The 16,456-nt window shown below is 33.6% G+C and overlaps 2 protein-coding genes across 3 annotated transcripts in view; one reads left to right on the top strand and one right to left on the bottom strand.

The window, feature by feature from the left end:
- The window catches only part of LOC144858840 (cilia- and flagella-associated protein 119-like), a 91,941-nt gene extending 90,909 nt beyond the window's left edge, over window positions 1-1,032 (bottom strand). For both annotated transcript variants that reach the window (XR_013616669.1, XM_078714972.1), the window contains exon 1: window positions 921-1,032. Coding sequence is in view for 1 of the 2 variants with exons in the window: in XM_078714972.1 (XP_078571098.1) it covers window positions 921-950 (30 nt within the window). In the remaining variant the exon portion in view is untranslated. The remainder of the gene's footprint in view (window positions 1-920) is intronic.
- Window positions 1,033-4,440: 3,408 nt separating this feature from the next.
- Window positions 4,441-16,456, top strand: part of LOC144835563 (uncharacterized) — a 36,092-nt gene continuing 24,076 nt past the window's right edge. Inside the window, exons 1-7 of the mRNA XM_078690644.1 lie at window positions 4,441-4,501; window positions 11,323-11,397; window positions 13,888-14,022; window positions 14,187-14,315; window positions 15,006-15,128; window positions 15,597-15,779; window positions 15,955-16,134. Coding sequence (XP_078546770.1) covers window positions 4,441-4,501; window positions 11,323-11,397; window positions 13,888-14,022; window positions 14,187-14,315; window positions 15,006-15,128; window positions 15,597-15,779; window positions 15,955-16,134 — 886 coding nt within the window. The remainder of the gene's footprint in view (window positions 4,502-11,322; window positions 11,398-13,887; window positions 14,023-14,186; window positions 14,316-15,005; window positions 15,129-15,596; window positions 15,780-15,954; window positions 16,135-16,456) is intronic.

Genomic DNA, 16,456 nt, shown 5'->3' with positions numbered 1-16,456 from the left:
CCCACAACATTTTTTTAAGTAAAATCGTGTACTGTACATGAACTCATATCTACAACTCATTGGATTTTTTACCATTTTCAGCACTTTTGTGAAATTATTTGCACATTTTTTCATTTTTAACATGCTCATATAGATTTCAAGCCGGAATGGATTCAAATCCGGTAATATGTACTAACTAGCCTAGAAGGAAGATGAGTAGAATGCGCAAGTATCGTGCACGTAATCTTTGAAAAACGCAATGGCCTAGTATAGGCCTACTATACTAGACTTAGGCCTAATTCATGTTCTAACTACTTGATAAAAAGGTAATTTTAAGCATTTTAAATTGTTTACACGCGATGACCTTATGTAATATGTATACGGACATACATCTTTATTTTAATTGCTAATATTTATATTTTTACCCTCTTGAACTGAAATTTATGAAGGCCTAGGGCTTACCTAGCGAATTTAATTGATAGTAGGGCCTGGCCTAGCTAGAGCCTACTAGGCCCTAGGCCTAGCCTAGCCTAGAGTCCCCTATTATTATACTACTAGGCCTAGGCCTAGCTAGGCCGCCCTAGCGAGCTAGGCTAGGCTAGGGCTTAGTAAGCATGACATCCTATAATAGGCTATGATTACGATTTATGAAGATATGATTATGATTGATAATGTGCTTTCACAAAATAGGTAGGCCTAGGTAGGTAGGTATGCCTAGGCTAGAGGCCTAGGGCCGCCTAGCTTAACTAGGCCTACTATCGGATTCCCCTACTATCTCTAGGCTAGGCCTAGTAGGGCCTACTTCCTAGGCTATTTAGGCTAGCCTTGTGTATATATTATATAGGCCTAGCCTAGGCCAAGGCCTCTAATTAAGGCTAATAACTTTTAAAAGAGGTCTTGTTGCATCTTGTTTATGGTGGGATAAATTCTTCCATTTTTACCTGAGAAACTTTCGGCAAATCTTGAGGCATAGTGGTGAATGTATTATCGTTTTTTAAACGTTGTTTTGGTGGTAAATTTTACATTATTTATTGTTGCCGTAGTAATCGCGCGTGAAATGAACTATGGGAAATAGTATGGCACGCCGGCAGAGCATGCAAGCAAGCAAAAGATGTATTGTCCTCCTTAGAAAATAATTCTTACATTTTTTTTGGAATTTTTTTTACCCGAAATTGGGTTTAAAAAAATGTATTTACCTGAATAAATTGTAATTGAAAGCAAAAAAAATCAAATTGGCTTCCAGCCATTGGTTTCTCGGTAGAATAACCATTTATTTTGTCATTTTATTTCTACGGAAGAGATTAACTTTATTAAAACTACAAAATAACCTATTCAAAGTCTGATTTATAAATAATCTTCATATTTCATGTTATTTTTTTGGGGGGGGGGGGGGTGGGGGGGGGGGGGAATACATCTTTAAACTTTTAACTAACCCCTCACCATTCAACTATTTTTTGTAAAGTGGGTTGCGTTTTAGTCTTATAATACATTTTTTTTTCTAGACACGTGCTATTAATTTATTGATATTGACATAATTTAACACACTGGGGTTATTGAACTTTTTTATATCTAATATATTTTATTTTTTTTAATCATTCCTAAAAGAATAACATTAATAACAACAATTATTTTCAAACAAAACATCGATTTTTTTTTTAAATGCCGATTTTATGGACAGGATTTAATTTTATTCGTTATTTTTTTGAACCGGGACATTTAGGCGGCGGGGCGAGACACTGGATATACAAAAACAAGGGACAAGGAATCAAGTGTTGTATTGTCTTCTGTATTGGGTTAAACAAAATGTATTTACCTGAATAAATTGTAATTTAAAGCAAAAAATAATTATTCTTATTAGTTATTTTTTTAAGTGGGACATAGGCGGCGGGTCGAGAAACTGGACATACACAAACAAGGGACGAGGAATCAAGTGTTGTATTCATAATTTACATGGTCGTCTCCCAGTCAGCGTTGGAGGTTTTTGCCTGGAGCTCGATTAAACGTAAAATGTATGTGCCAAAATATTTATCTTTTGCTAATGATTCGAAACATTTTCAAGTTTATTGTTTACACAACATAATATAATATATACAGAACATTTGATTAATGAATATAATTGTGTGAGGAGACTCTCTTAAATTGGTCGACTGAAGGCTTTAAGTTTGGTCCTCCAGATAAAAGATACATATAATTTAAGTGAGAGAGAAAAAAGAGAAAAACACTTTTCTAGTACTGTAGAACCTAGACTAATGGAATCTATAGACCTAGATGAATGGGGAAATTGTATTTGCCTTGTGCATGACCCCGGAACGGAGACATTCCTGGTTCCACTCTAATAACATGACGACAATGATAATGCCTTTGGTTCTCGCGAGGACGTAAAGCCACCGTAAGTAATTTAAATTAAATAAAACATATAAAAAAACCATTGCCTGTTACTAATGCTTTTATTCTTTGAGTTATCTTCTCAGTCAGTTTAAGTTTTTCGATGTTTTCTTAAGGGGCGAAATGACTTTGTAACAAGATGGCATTGAACACAATAATATTATTAGAAGGGCTGCTATGAAATATGAAATTAACGATGTATAAAACAATAATGTCAATCATGCTTTTAGTAGGCTTACTACTGGGGCACATCCTTATTAGGCCTACTAAATGGCATTGGACAATATGCATGCGTGTTTTCGATTAGAATAAATATGAAATTTACGATGTAGGGTCTATACAAATTAAAATAATATTTGTATCATTCTTACAATGGGCGCATCCTTAGTACGCCCGGTCTGATATGTTTTTTTTTATAAATTTTTTTTCATACAGGTATAATAATCCATCAATACATACATAATACAATTCAATTCTTACCATGATTAATGTTTATTACAGTTTTAATATGTGTACATATTTCATTTAACCTACCATCATCCCTTATTATAAACTGTCTAGGGTCTGTGTGCGTGTCTTTTTTTAAATAAACATTCAACTTAGCAAATATTTATATATAATAACATTTTAAAAACATTTCTTTTAATTTTTCTAACAATGGAAGCGGCAAACACTAAAAAAGTATATTCAACTGGCCAATCCGAATAAAACTTGAGTTACGCAAGACATAAACAAAATAAACTTAAACATACTGTATAATACAACAAACAAAAAACGATGCAAAGGTACAGAACAGAACTAAAACAAGTGACACAAACAGAAAATGGGAAAACAAAGGTAGACTGTAAAAATTAGTAATTTGAGATAATAATGAAGTTTAAGTTTATGGGAAAATATGTTCATCGATGTGCAATTCTAGGTAAGGTTATTCCAACGTTTCATCACTGATCCATGTAAGTGAATAAACACAATGAAAATTATACACAAAGGGCATAAATATTTTCACTTTTTTATTTGTTTATAGGTGTTGGTTTGTCTACGAGCCTTAAAGTTTGGTTCTCCCAAGGACGGAAAGATAGCCCACCGTAAGTAATTTGAGCAATCATCCAAATGTGTCAAGTAGTTGCACCCACGTCGTTGAGTTTTCCAACTGAGAACAACTCAGTTTTACACGCCACTTTCGTCTGACCTTGAAGTGGTTTAATATACTTTATTTAAAATAATAATAAATATGATGTAACCGACACAAATTAGCAAAATCTTCGATGAAATTCTACTGAAACTTAATATATTAGACTTCAATCGAATTATATTAATATTAATTAATAATATTTTTATTAAGAAATTAACTTTCTCTAACTCTCCAGTCAATCTCACTTAGGCATATAGTCATCAAAATTGTCATAAAGCCTACCGTGGGTATATTATTAATCCATATTTATATGTTTAGTGTATTCCATCGGAATTATACATTTGTCGATTATAGCCTAGACTCACGTTTTCCGAAAAAAGAAGAAAAAACGCTATTGTTATAATTAGAGTAAATAAAAGGGTCAGGTTGGTCCTTTTATTTAAATGTATTGTTTCCAATGAGAATGGATGCTAAAAATGTTTTACATTAAAAAAAATATACAGAGGACACTCCAAAGGTTAAAGCCTAGGACTACACTATAATTTTGAAAACCCTCCTTCACTCCGCATCCCGAAAAAATACTAAGTGAGCTTTCCATTGGCTGAATAGCCTACCTGGCTCGATATATTTTGTTGTATTATAATATTTTCTATGTTTCTGACACAAAAGAGTTTCAACGTAACGAACCTAATCCTGTGAGATGGGCGTTGAAAAAAAAACGTTGTCAGTCAGAAAACAGCAGTGACAAAATAACAACCACCACAGTGACTCTTCTGTTGTAAAACCAATGACGTTTACGGTGGTGACGTCATCCTGTAATAGTCTTGGTCCGTGCTTTTCTTTTAAACTTAGTTGTGCAACAGTTTCTTTTTAAGCAGAACATATTTTTATTTTATTTAAATATTGAGATGTATAATCAATCGAGAATAGCGTTATTTTACATGATGTGGGGAATCATAATTTCACTTCTAGTATTTTTACAATATCACTCTTCATATGCACAAGGTAAGCTAATATATTTTTCTCCTGTTTTAAATTCAAATTCTTTATATTTAAAGAATGTAGTAGATGTCTATTAAGAACCATTGATCGTTGACAAAATACGTTAACAAGAATTAAAAGGCGAAATTACTGCGTTTTGGTCGAAAACATATATGGTATTAAAATCATCAGAATGTCAGAATGTCATTTATTTTGGAAACATTCGTATTGAGCCTCCTCCTCCACGGAAGAAGGCAAGATAAGAACCATAATAGTTATTCTTTTATTTAGGTTATTTTAAGTATTTTTGAATCCATTATTTTTATTGAATTTAAGACAGTTAGAAAAAATATTCTTAGATGCTTACAAGAATATTATATAATTGATCCCAGTGATGTTTTGGTCAGAAATAATATATTATTTAAAATGATAATGATCTTCCATTTAACTCTATTGACTCACAGTTATTTAATCATTGTTTTATAGCTTGAATGTAGTATTTTCCAACCTAAGCAGCACTCTAATATCGATATGTTTTATGTATAATAATAATAATACAATTATTATTAGGTGATCATTTAGAATAAAATGATCACCTATTGTTATTGTATCAAATCTTTATTCTTCTTCTTATTCTTATTATTTATTTCTCTCTGTACAAATTTGTGTAACAATTATCTCAAAAAGTTAAATGTCAATGATCACAAAAATTACACAATGTCTTTCAAATACTTTAACTTAGACATAATAAGCTTTTCAGCGTGATCACTCATCCGTGACGTCACGTATACGCCATTTTGTGAAATCACATTATCAATCATATCTCCATAATTCATTATCACATATTAATGAAATTCACTACACGTAAACTTCAGGTCAAGGGTAAAAATATTAGCAAATAAAAACTCGCGCGTTTCAAGGTCATGCGCGTGGAATCGCGCGTTAAAATTTTAAAAAGCTCAAAATTAAGTTTTGATCAATTTAGAGCATGAAATAGGCCATTTGCGTGTTTTAAAAAATTACTGCGCAAAAACATGTTTTTGCGCACGGGATTTTTAAAAAGCGTAAAAAATAAAATTTGATGTACACATCACATTCTACTCATAATCCTTAGTACATTCTCCGACTTTGAGTCCATTCAGACTTAAAATAACGCTATACGAGCACGTTAAAAATGACAAAATGCGCACATTAATTGTACAAAAGTGCTAAAAATGGTAAAAAGTAGGGCCTTTTTAAAATGAATATAACTCTTCAGAATGGAAGATGACCCCCAATTTTTTTAACTTAATATGGAAGCAAATGAGTTGTAGATATAAATGTATATACACATTAGACGTACAAAATGATATGACGTCATCAAAAGGCCACTTGAATTTAAAAATTAGTAATTTTTATCTTTTTGTGTGGGTTATCACATTCAATAGAGCGCATCTCCGTTATTTGAACCCAATTTTTGCACAAATTTTAGTATGTGCTTGCTCAATTAATTATCTTTCTCATGAGTTGTCAACATTTTTATTTTGATGACGTCATCACGCGTAAAAACTTGAAAAACCAAGGTCGTGTATTTTTAGCTACACCATACATTTGAATATCTTACAGCTCTTCAGAATTAAAGGTGACCTTGAAGATTATAATTTATTATAAAAGCTGATGAAATGTAGATATGAATTCATATAAAAATTAGGCCTATCGGATGTTGTGACATTATGAAATGGTCAGTTGAAGTTAAAAAGTAGTTTTTTTTCTCTCTTTCGTCAAATGTATACAAATTTCAAAGAGCGCGCATTGCGCTTCTACGTGTCAAATTCTCTTCCAATCCGTATATTTATTTGCTCAATTCATTATCTTTCGAAATTGTCATCTTCGAGTTTATTATGATAATTCCATCATACCAACAAATTAGAACATGATGTGGGTCCCGTAATTTCACCTATGCTACACATAGATATACAGTATATACTGTACATATTGTATATGACACATAATAGGTACAACTCAGCACTATAAGTGTATATGCATCATGTCATAGGATGGCGTACATTTACGATCGCATGTTAACGTACATGCATGTTTAAAAAATGTTAATTTCATTAAAATGATGAAAATGATCACCTATAATTCGTCAAAGTGACGAATTAAATTCTAGTTATTATTATGTCATTCTTATAATAGCATTTTATGCATAAAGCCTCTTTATATATAGCGCATTGTTACTGGTTATTTTTGGATCAAACACGAATGGAAACATACTCCCACACTGTTGCAACCAACGCAGTTTTTCTTCTATAGTTTAAATTAGATAACAGATAATAATCTTTTATTACTGTAATAATCTGTATTGTCTTTCTTTTTTGTTCTTTTTCACAAACATAAAATCAAAACGTAAGACAAAAGACCAAAAAAAAAGCTTTCGCTTATCGAGTTTTGGCCTTTAAAATAAATAAAACTTAAACTAGAACGTATATCATTTCTGAGAAAGAGAAATCTGAAGAAAAGTACAATTACATAAATAAAAATTAATAACTCACTGGCATTATCAATATAATAATATACACATTTTTTATAGAAAAACTAAGCATCATATAATGTTATTAAATGGCCCTTGACTTTGATGGAAAATAGTGTTCTAAATGAAATTGACTTAAGATTTACTGGGAGTTTATTCCAGAGTTTGGGGCCTTGGTATGTTATATTATGGTATTCATGATAGAATACAATAATAGTACTACATTATAACCTGAAACTCCAACAACATTAATAGTATTACCTGTTTTCGGTTAACGACAACTCTGCGGCTATATAACATTTTAAATCAAAGTCATGTTATACCTATGTTTTTATTTATTAGGATAAGATAAATCGCCCGGTGATAAACTTGGAATCAATTAAAGTTTTAAAAGCTTGTTGAAAAATGGACGTTCGTAATAAGTCTATTATTTAATAATTTTAATACTTTTGGAAAATCATTCAGAATACTCCACAAGAAGCTGTATAAATGCTTTGTATGCATCGCGCGTAGGCTAATCCCAATTTCAAACACTAGGGCGTACCGTTAGTATCAAAATAATTGTTTATGGTACAATAACCTGTGTATAAGTATATAAGTATGAGGCATGCATTGTAATATCACAAACAAAAAATTATCCGTTGCATGGTGTCAAGTATACTAACAAAACTAACATTTTTAACTTTAGATTTAAATACTACCGTATTCTTACAATATAAAATAACATTGTATATATTATTAAACTAAATTTGTATAATGTTATAGCATATTTTAAATTATATCCACATATAAAAAAGCTAAATCTAAATTATATTTTAAATACGCCTATGCCTAAATAACATTGTATATCATCATCATCAACAATCGTCATCATTAACAACAACATCACCGTAATCATCATCAGCAGCAGCACCACCACCATCGTCGTCATCAACAACAACAAAAACATACCGTCATCATCTTTATCATCATCATCGTCGTCATCAACAACAAAAACATACCGTCATCATCTTTATCATCAACGTCATCATCATCATCGTCATCCTCATCATCAACAACAAAAACATACCGTCATCATCTTTATCATCAACGTCATCATCATCATCGTCATCCTCATCATCAACAACAACAACAACATACCGTCATCATCGTCATCAACATCATCGTCGTCGTCGTCTTCAAGTTCCTTTGATTGTCCTCTCCATTTCCATGGAAAAATGTTTACAAAATGTTTTCTTAATTATCTCTATAGGCGGACTACTTTTTCTTATATTGTGTTCGTAGCTCTTTTTTCCACTGTTATTCTTAAGATTGTTCGGCTCATTTTCATTTGATTTTTTAATTGTTTTTTTCTAAAATAATGTTCCTAACTTTTTTGTCCATCTGTTGTCTGCTATTATTGTAATTATTCGATTTCATTTTTTAAAAGATTTTCTCAATTTAGGCAATTTGTTTGTATTGTGTTCTATCTATCTGTTGACTGTTATTATTGTGATAGCCCATTTCCACTTCATTATTTAACATATTTTCTAAAATGTCTAACTTAACGCTAGCGTAATTATTATATTATTGTTCTTAAAAAATGGGGGTCAGAATACAATATCTACCATGGAGGACAATTGAAATTCATTTTTTCGCCATGGTCTACTAAACAAGGGATCGGGTGTAAGCAAAATACAACCATAAACACTTGTAAAAGAGACTCGGCTCTCAGGATAGGAAACTTAATTCTAAAATAACATGTCGTGTATAGGTAATATTGTAACTGTTTTAATAGACGTGAAATTGTATCTTGAATGGCATTTTTATATAACAATTAACATGAAAAGGTATTGCGACATCATACTCAAAATTAGAGAACGGTAGAATTACTTTCTTAACTAATTGTCACGAACGATCTCATAAGTATTATACACCCAGATATAACAACCTTGGCCCCAGTGGAGTGGTATTTTTAGGCGTTTCCATTGAACAAACACAAAATGGATATAAAAATGAAATAGTAAATGTATTGTTATCCGTCGGTTAGACTAATGGATTGATACAGAAAATCCCTTCATGTATGAACACAATATAAATATATGCATTATTTTTGTAAGTAATTCTTTGTTATCATAATGCTTCTGTGTTTAAAGCCCCCTTCCCTACGTTTTTTAGATCTAATTTAACATCACAAACTATATTTAATGTAAAAATAATACTATATGGTCCTATTGCGATAATTTTTTTCGTCTTTAAACGGTTAAAAATGTGAAAAATAAGTCGATTCTAATAATTATAGCGGCCCGCTATAAATCCCAAAATGCATTGCGCGCGGATTGATATTTTTGTTTTTCACCTGTAATTCGCCCACTTTTCGATCGTGAGGCAAAAACAAATGGAAGACTCCTAACTTTTCAGTGAAAATACCGGGTTTTCCCCAACTTGTATCAACGGAGTCTGGCAAAAATAGAAAGACAATTAATGCAGCAACTATACAACGTCAGGCTAGGTATATAGCTAGCGTACGATGTTCGTACGTTACCGATGTTTACCAGCTAGGCCTACAAAACTAAGCCTAGCTAGGCTAGGCCTAAGACCGTCCACGATCGAGAGGTCGATCGCCGCGAGCTACTTAGGTAGTGCATTGTTTCTCACTTTTTATCATAATTTACCATAAAACGTACATTTAAGACAAGGAATGACATGGTTTAATGTTTTTAAAGTGATATATATGTATTATTTTCCAAAAAACGTCCAAAATTGCAGGGAAGGGGTCTTTAATTTATGCATGCATAGAATGTACCATAACGGCAAACAATGTATCTTTGGTTGTTTGAAATATTGAAAAAATAGGAACAGGGATTAATTATTTTTCAAGATAAAGAAAATTGCCCGTAACGATCATAAACTATGCAAAATTAAAAAAAAAACAACAATGAGTGGTCGAATCATGGAGGTAGAATTACGCATGGTCAAACAATTGTTTGTTTCTGTGCTGCCAATGACCACATTATACTAGAGGTTGTCCGAAATCAAATTAGACCCGGTGGTGCGCACTAAGGCCCATGGTCAAAGGTAGTTTAAATATTGTTGTTGGCAAAGGCATCACAACTTAAAGCTGACTTCTTAGACAATTCATGAAAATGAGAATTGCAACGTGCCACTGTGATGACGATAGTTATTCTCCTTCACGCATGGTTAATTATTGGAATGACGTAATAAATATGGAGAAGTGTATGTATTAATGTATTTAAATGAACTAAACAGTTTTTGTTCTCAACTCTAATCTTCATTTCATTACATATTTTTTAACGTGTTCTTTTAAGTAGTTTAAGGTATTTTGTTTAACAACTAAACCGAATGCGTTTCTACAGTTGAATAATATAATTATATAGAATTTAAAGGTCAAAACGGTAATGGTCATTTTATTCTTCGATTAAATAATCGCCTTGTATTGTGCAACAGAAATATAGGCATTACATATTTTTAGTAGTTTAAGGTATTTTTTATTAACAACTAAACCAAATGCGTGACAGAATTTCCAGTTGAATAATAATATTCATAGAAACACGGTAATAGTCATTTTGATTAAATCATCGCGAGCTCCACCTTGTATTGAGCACAAGAATGTACTGTAGGATAAAAATTCATTGTGCTTGTGCAATGCATGACAAAAATACTATTATTTGCTAGAAGTAATAATATTTTATTTTAAATACCTGTTTAACGAATTAAAAGGTCAACAAAAGAACAAAAACAAACAAAAAAGTGCACTGAAGCGAAATGAATGATGAAAAACCAGAACTTCGCTTATTTAAGTAGACCTGGTTCAGTAAAACGTAACAATAAGTTAATCCAAATTCTTTAACTTTTGTATGCGTATAGTATTTTTCTGTTTGGGGTGGTGCTATCAAAAACCTGTTTTTTAGTACGACGATTTTCTGTCCGCCCCCACTCGTCTTTCAAAATGGTAATTAATTTTGTAACCTTTATACAAGCTATTCATTTTCGGCTTGAAAGTTATTATGTTATCTTCATTAACCGTCAGCATAGTTTTTCTCAGTAAAATGTTTGTCAATTCTGAGTGTATGTCCATTCGTATAAAGAAAACTGTACAACAGAATAATCCTTCCTTATTAAAGGCCTTGAATCTATTGAAATTATAGTTTAGGCCTAAATCTTAAACATTATAGATATTACGGACATACAGTCAAACAGCCCAAATATGAAGACTTTATATCTAGAGACTAAAAAATAGAAGAATTGAAGGAAAACACAAATATTGAAGTTAAAAAATTGTTGTTTTTTGCTTGTTTTTAATTATTCTTTTTTTCCAATATGTATTTCATAGATTCGACAACAATAGACATTTATACAGACGAAGATGATCCCGTAGATTCAACAACACCTGAAATGACGACACAAGGTGAGTAGTCCTAATAATAAAATAGCTGCTATCTATAATAGATATTGCAATGTACAGTATGATGACGTTGTGTATTGTAAGCTCGTTCCAAATTAATAACAATAATTAATTAATTAATAAATATATTTAAAAAATCCATTATGTTATGTCAGTCAATACAATGACGACGACTACATTCATTTGTAGGCCTACTGTACTTTGTTGTAAATCACTTTCTGGCTTAAGCTTGGTTTCCACTAGCGACGCAACGTAACGCAATCTACGCAACGTAATAACATTTCCTTTTAAAGCGTGGTTCCCACTAGAACGTAACGCAATGACGTATCGACGCAAAGTGCTGTATTGCGTAATCACAAGTGGGAACCGACGACGCAACAATGCTGCAAACATCGCAGGTTTGATTTCACGCAGGCGGGGGAAAACACAATGATTAGAAGGGCATTTGCTTACGTTGCGTAGATTGCGTTACGTTGCGTCGCTAGTGAGAACCACGCTAAAGCTTGGTTCCCACTAGAACGTAACGCAAGGACGTAAACGCAACGCAAGCGTTTTAACCAATGACAAGCGAAGTTATAGACAGTTAGCAATCACAAGCGAATAAGCCATCGCTTGTGATTGGTCAATTCACTTGCGTTGCGTTACGTCCTTGCGTTGCGTCGCTAGTGGGAACCACGCTTTAATAATTGTGTTTGCTTCCGTCTGCGTGAAATCAAACCTGCGATGTTTGCAGCACTATTGCGTCGTCGGTTCCCACTTAAGCGTGGTTCCCACTAAAGTTTGGTTTCCACTAGAGGCGCAACGCAAGGACGTAACGCAACGTAAATGATTTGACCAATCACAAGCGATGGATTATTCGAACAGTGGTTTGTCATTGGTCAATTCGTCTGCGTTGCGCGTACCTCCTTGTATTGCGTCTCTAGTGGGAACCACGCTTTAAGCATGGTTCCCACTAAAACGCAACGCAACGTAGCGCAGCGACGTATCGACGCAAAGTGATGTATTGCGTAATCGCAAGTGGGAACCGACGACGCAACAATGCTGCAAACATCGCAGATTTGATTTCACGCAGGCCGGGGCAAACACAATTATCGGAAGGGCATTTTCTTACGTTGCGTAGATTGTGTTACGTTGCGTCGCTAGTGGGAACCACGCTTAACGACGGAACGTAACGCAACCTACGTACTTGTGATTACGCAATACAGCACTTTGCGTAAAAACGTCGCTGCGTTGCGTTACGTTGCGTCGCTAGTGGGAACCACGCTTTATGATTACGCAATACAGCACTTTGCGTCAATACGTCGCTGCGTTGCGTTCTAGTGGGAACCACCACACTTTATATATTGTTCGAAGGTTTGCATAACGAAATCAATTATGTTGATATAAAATTTGCGATACACCATTTACCATCACATTCCTGAAGACGATAAAAGTATATTTGATCGAAACGTCAAGAAACTCAATAGTTCTTTTCAGAACTATTTGTTGTATACTATCTTAATTAAGCGTGGTTCCCACAAAAACGCAACGTAACGCAACGTAAGAAAATTCCCTTCCAGTAATTGTATTTGCCCCCGCCTGCGTGAAATCAAACCTGTAGAACGCAACACAACACAACGCATTTCCTTACGTTGCGTCGGCTACGTTGCGTCGCTAGTGGGAACCACGCTTTAGCAATAGCAGTACTTGACCGCCGGTGTGTTATCAGTTTTACTCATAATCGTCATTCTCTGATTGGTTGAAACTTCGTCAGTCTTTCGAGGGCGCACTTCGAAATTGGAGATATTATCTCCAATTTTGTTGAGTTAGTTAGCTACTTTAAAGGGAAGTTCCTATTATTGACAATGAATAAAGGTAATAATAATATAAAAACAAACAATACAAAAACAATCTTTTCAGTACATTATTGTAAATTGAAGAAGTAATTCCATTAGTTATACGACACACTCAAATATTTTTGCCATCTTTAGACCACTGTTTAAAGATGTATTGTCCCCTAAAAACATGAAAAATGAAGATTAATTAAATCGAACTTTGAATAGGTTATTTTGTAGTTTTATTAAAGTGAATCACTTCCGTAGAAAAAAAAAACGGAAAAAATAATGTTTCCACTTATAAAATACCATGATAAATGGTTAAATTCAACCAAAAATCTATTGGCTGGCAGCCAATTTGACCATTTTTTGCTTTAAATTCCAGTTTTTTCAGCTAAATCAATTTTTTTAATCCAATTTTTGGTCAAAGTCAATAACTATTATGTGACATTAAAATGGCATATTCAAAAAAGAATTTAAAAAAAAATATTTTCAATACATCTTTAAAGTGTTTAAAGTTTAAAGTCTATTTACACGGCGGCAAAACATTACACACTACTTTGTAAGTGCAATTGAGTGAATACCATGTGACGCACAATCATCTATCCAAATGACAATAATCTACTCAGGTGTGTTATAATACTACTGCATCTCTGTCTTTGATTTGTTTTTTCTTCAGATCCAGATCAATGTGCGTTTGAAGTATTAAACGAATGTGATACCGAAAACGGACATTGTACAAATACGGATAGTGGCTACACGTGCGAATGTAATGAAGGATATACATTGGCGTCTAATGGTTTCGACTGTGAAAGTAAGCTACATTTACACACACACAGATATTCTAAATATGCACTTACTCATTGAAAAAAAATCCCTATTATTTTGTAATGAAGTATTTTTCGACAAGGCTATTATTTGAAAAGCGTTTTCCTCCTAAAGGTGGGTTTTCATACAATGACAATATTTTTTTTACAGATACGAATTGCCCAAATACATTCACTAAATGTCCAGGTACCAATAATGACAACTGCGTTTCATTTAACAAGTTATGCGATACGATAAATGACTGTGGTGATTGGTCAGATGAAAATGCACTCTCGTGTGGTAAGTCTTAATTGTAAATTGCTACAGATAGAAATAGACATTAACTATGTTATTATTGCCATGAGACGCTGATTATACGAACGAGCAAGCCTATGTCACGCCAAATGAATTGAATATATATATATATCTATTATTATATAATTATATTAAACACAAGAGGCAAAGAACATTAATTCTAAACCACCCGGTGATATACTGAAAATGTATTGATTAATTCGAAACGATAAATTGAGGAAATCTGTGAGAATGAGAAAAAGTTGCCCCAACCGAGATTCGAACCCGGACCTCATGTTTGATATATATAATTCATCCATAGTCACACATAGACACCATGGTAAGTAGTGTCATTAAGAGACTTGCCCCAAGTCTGTATTTATTGTCTTTATTTTATGTTAGTCCACCATTTCGACGTTTCGATTTTTGTCTGGAAAGCTCAAACATTATAGGTATGAAACGCAATGTGTGCCAAAATATTTATCTTTTTAGCAAAAGTAAGTTGAACTTCAGTCTAGAACCTATGCTAATTGTTAAGGTATACAAATGTGTTCCTTCTCAACGTCGGTGAAAGAGCTGTTAGGAGCTCATTGTAATCAGCCTCGGCATTATATGTTAGCGTGGCCAGTTCATTTCCACGCCGCCTTAGGCCTATATTGGTAACTGTTATATGTTTAGTATTTTTGCTAATTTTAGGGGAATGTTCTGAAAGTCAAACACGATGTGATAACGCTTATTGCATTGATACCAGCCTATTTTGCGATGAAACTGATAATAATTGTCCGGATAATTTCGATGAGACGTCTTCCTTGTGTGATGGTGAGTATATCAATGACAGTCAAATTGCCGAGCGGTTAAGGCATGGCGCCGTTTACCGTACCTCAAGAGCCAACAACATCGGCAAGGGTTTGAGACCGACTCGCTCCTAGTTCTGGTGGTGGAACAAGTCTTCTCGAATAAGGACTATAAACCGTAGGTCCAGTGCACACAGTAATAACCTGTGTGCACTCAGTTCATTATTCGAGAACTGTTTCAAAAAATAGCCTATGTATCTGGGGGATTACCACCTATATAGGACATTGATTAGTTTACTATTGGTAATCCTTGGCCACATTGACTAAGACACGTACCAATATCAGTGTCCTACCGGGTCCAAATTATTCAACAACAAAACAATCCATGATCGTCACCTCATTTCACAATGACAATCTTCATACTTAATGTATGATAGGACTCATAATGGCAGAAGCGATCTTATGGCAAATATTATACTTGTTTTGTTAACAGGAAGTTGCCTTTCATTGGACCCACTGGATAATGGTAAACAAACCTCTCCAGCACAACATCGCAGACGTTATTTAAACAACCAGGTCATCGAATTCGTCTGTAACGATGGTTTTACGTTGGTAGGGGATTCAGTGTTGACGTGCACTGACGAAAGCTTCGGCGACAACCTACCTCATTGTTATTGTAAGTGATATTAGACCTATTATTGGATAAGTTTACGTCACGGAAAACTCGTATTAAGTCTATAATACCTGCCACGGTTTTACTTTAATCAAATGAGTGCCTCAATATCAATTTGCATGCACAATTGCTTTTTCCATATTTAACAGTTTTAATTTTATTGTAATGAATATTGTAGCGATGTGTAATGTACCTGATGCACCAACATATGGAACTGTATCGACCAATGGAATGGTTGATCACGGTGATACAATAGAGTTTGCTTGTAGCAGTGGCCTTGTTTTAGAACCTGCTACTCCAACTATATACACATGTGATGATGGTTCTCTTGAATACAACATCAGAAAGCACTGCATAGGTAATCATCTTTATAATATTCTGTTTACTATTTTTAATCTTTTTTTAAAGCATACATTAATTATTATGCACAAGGAATCTACATCGTTTAATTGGTAGGTATAAAAAAGCACGAGATAATAATAACTAAACCTGTGATACTGGTTTAGGCCTATCACGTATTTAGACCAGAACTGTTGAGGTTTTTGACGTTTCGATTAATATGCTTCGGTCGTCCCCAGGAGAGATAGAGAGAGAGAAGCTCAACACTTCCAGAACTATGCATGTGGTGTACCGCGGCGCAAACTGATTTTGATTTTAGACATATATATGTATATATAATA

The sequence above is a fragment of the Antedon bifida genome, chromosome 2, assembly GCF_963402885.1.
Source record: "Antedon bifida chromosome 2, ecAntBifi1.1, whole genome shotgun sequence".
In the NCBI taxonomy this organism is placed as follows: Eukaryota; Metazoa; Echinodermata; class Crinoidea; order Comatulida; family Antedonidae; genus Antedon; species Antedon bifida.
This window is presented reverse-complemented; position numbering and strand designations above follow the sequence as displayed.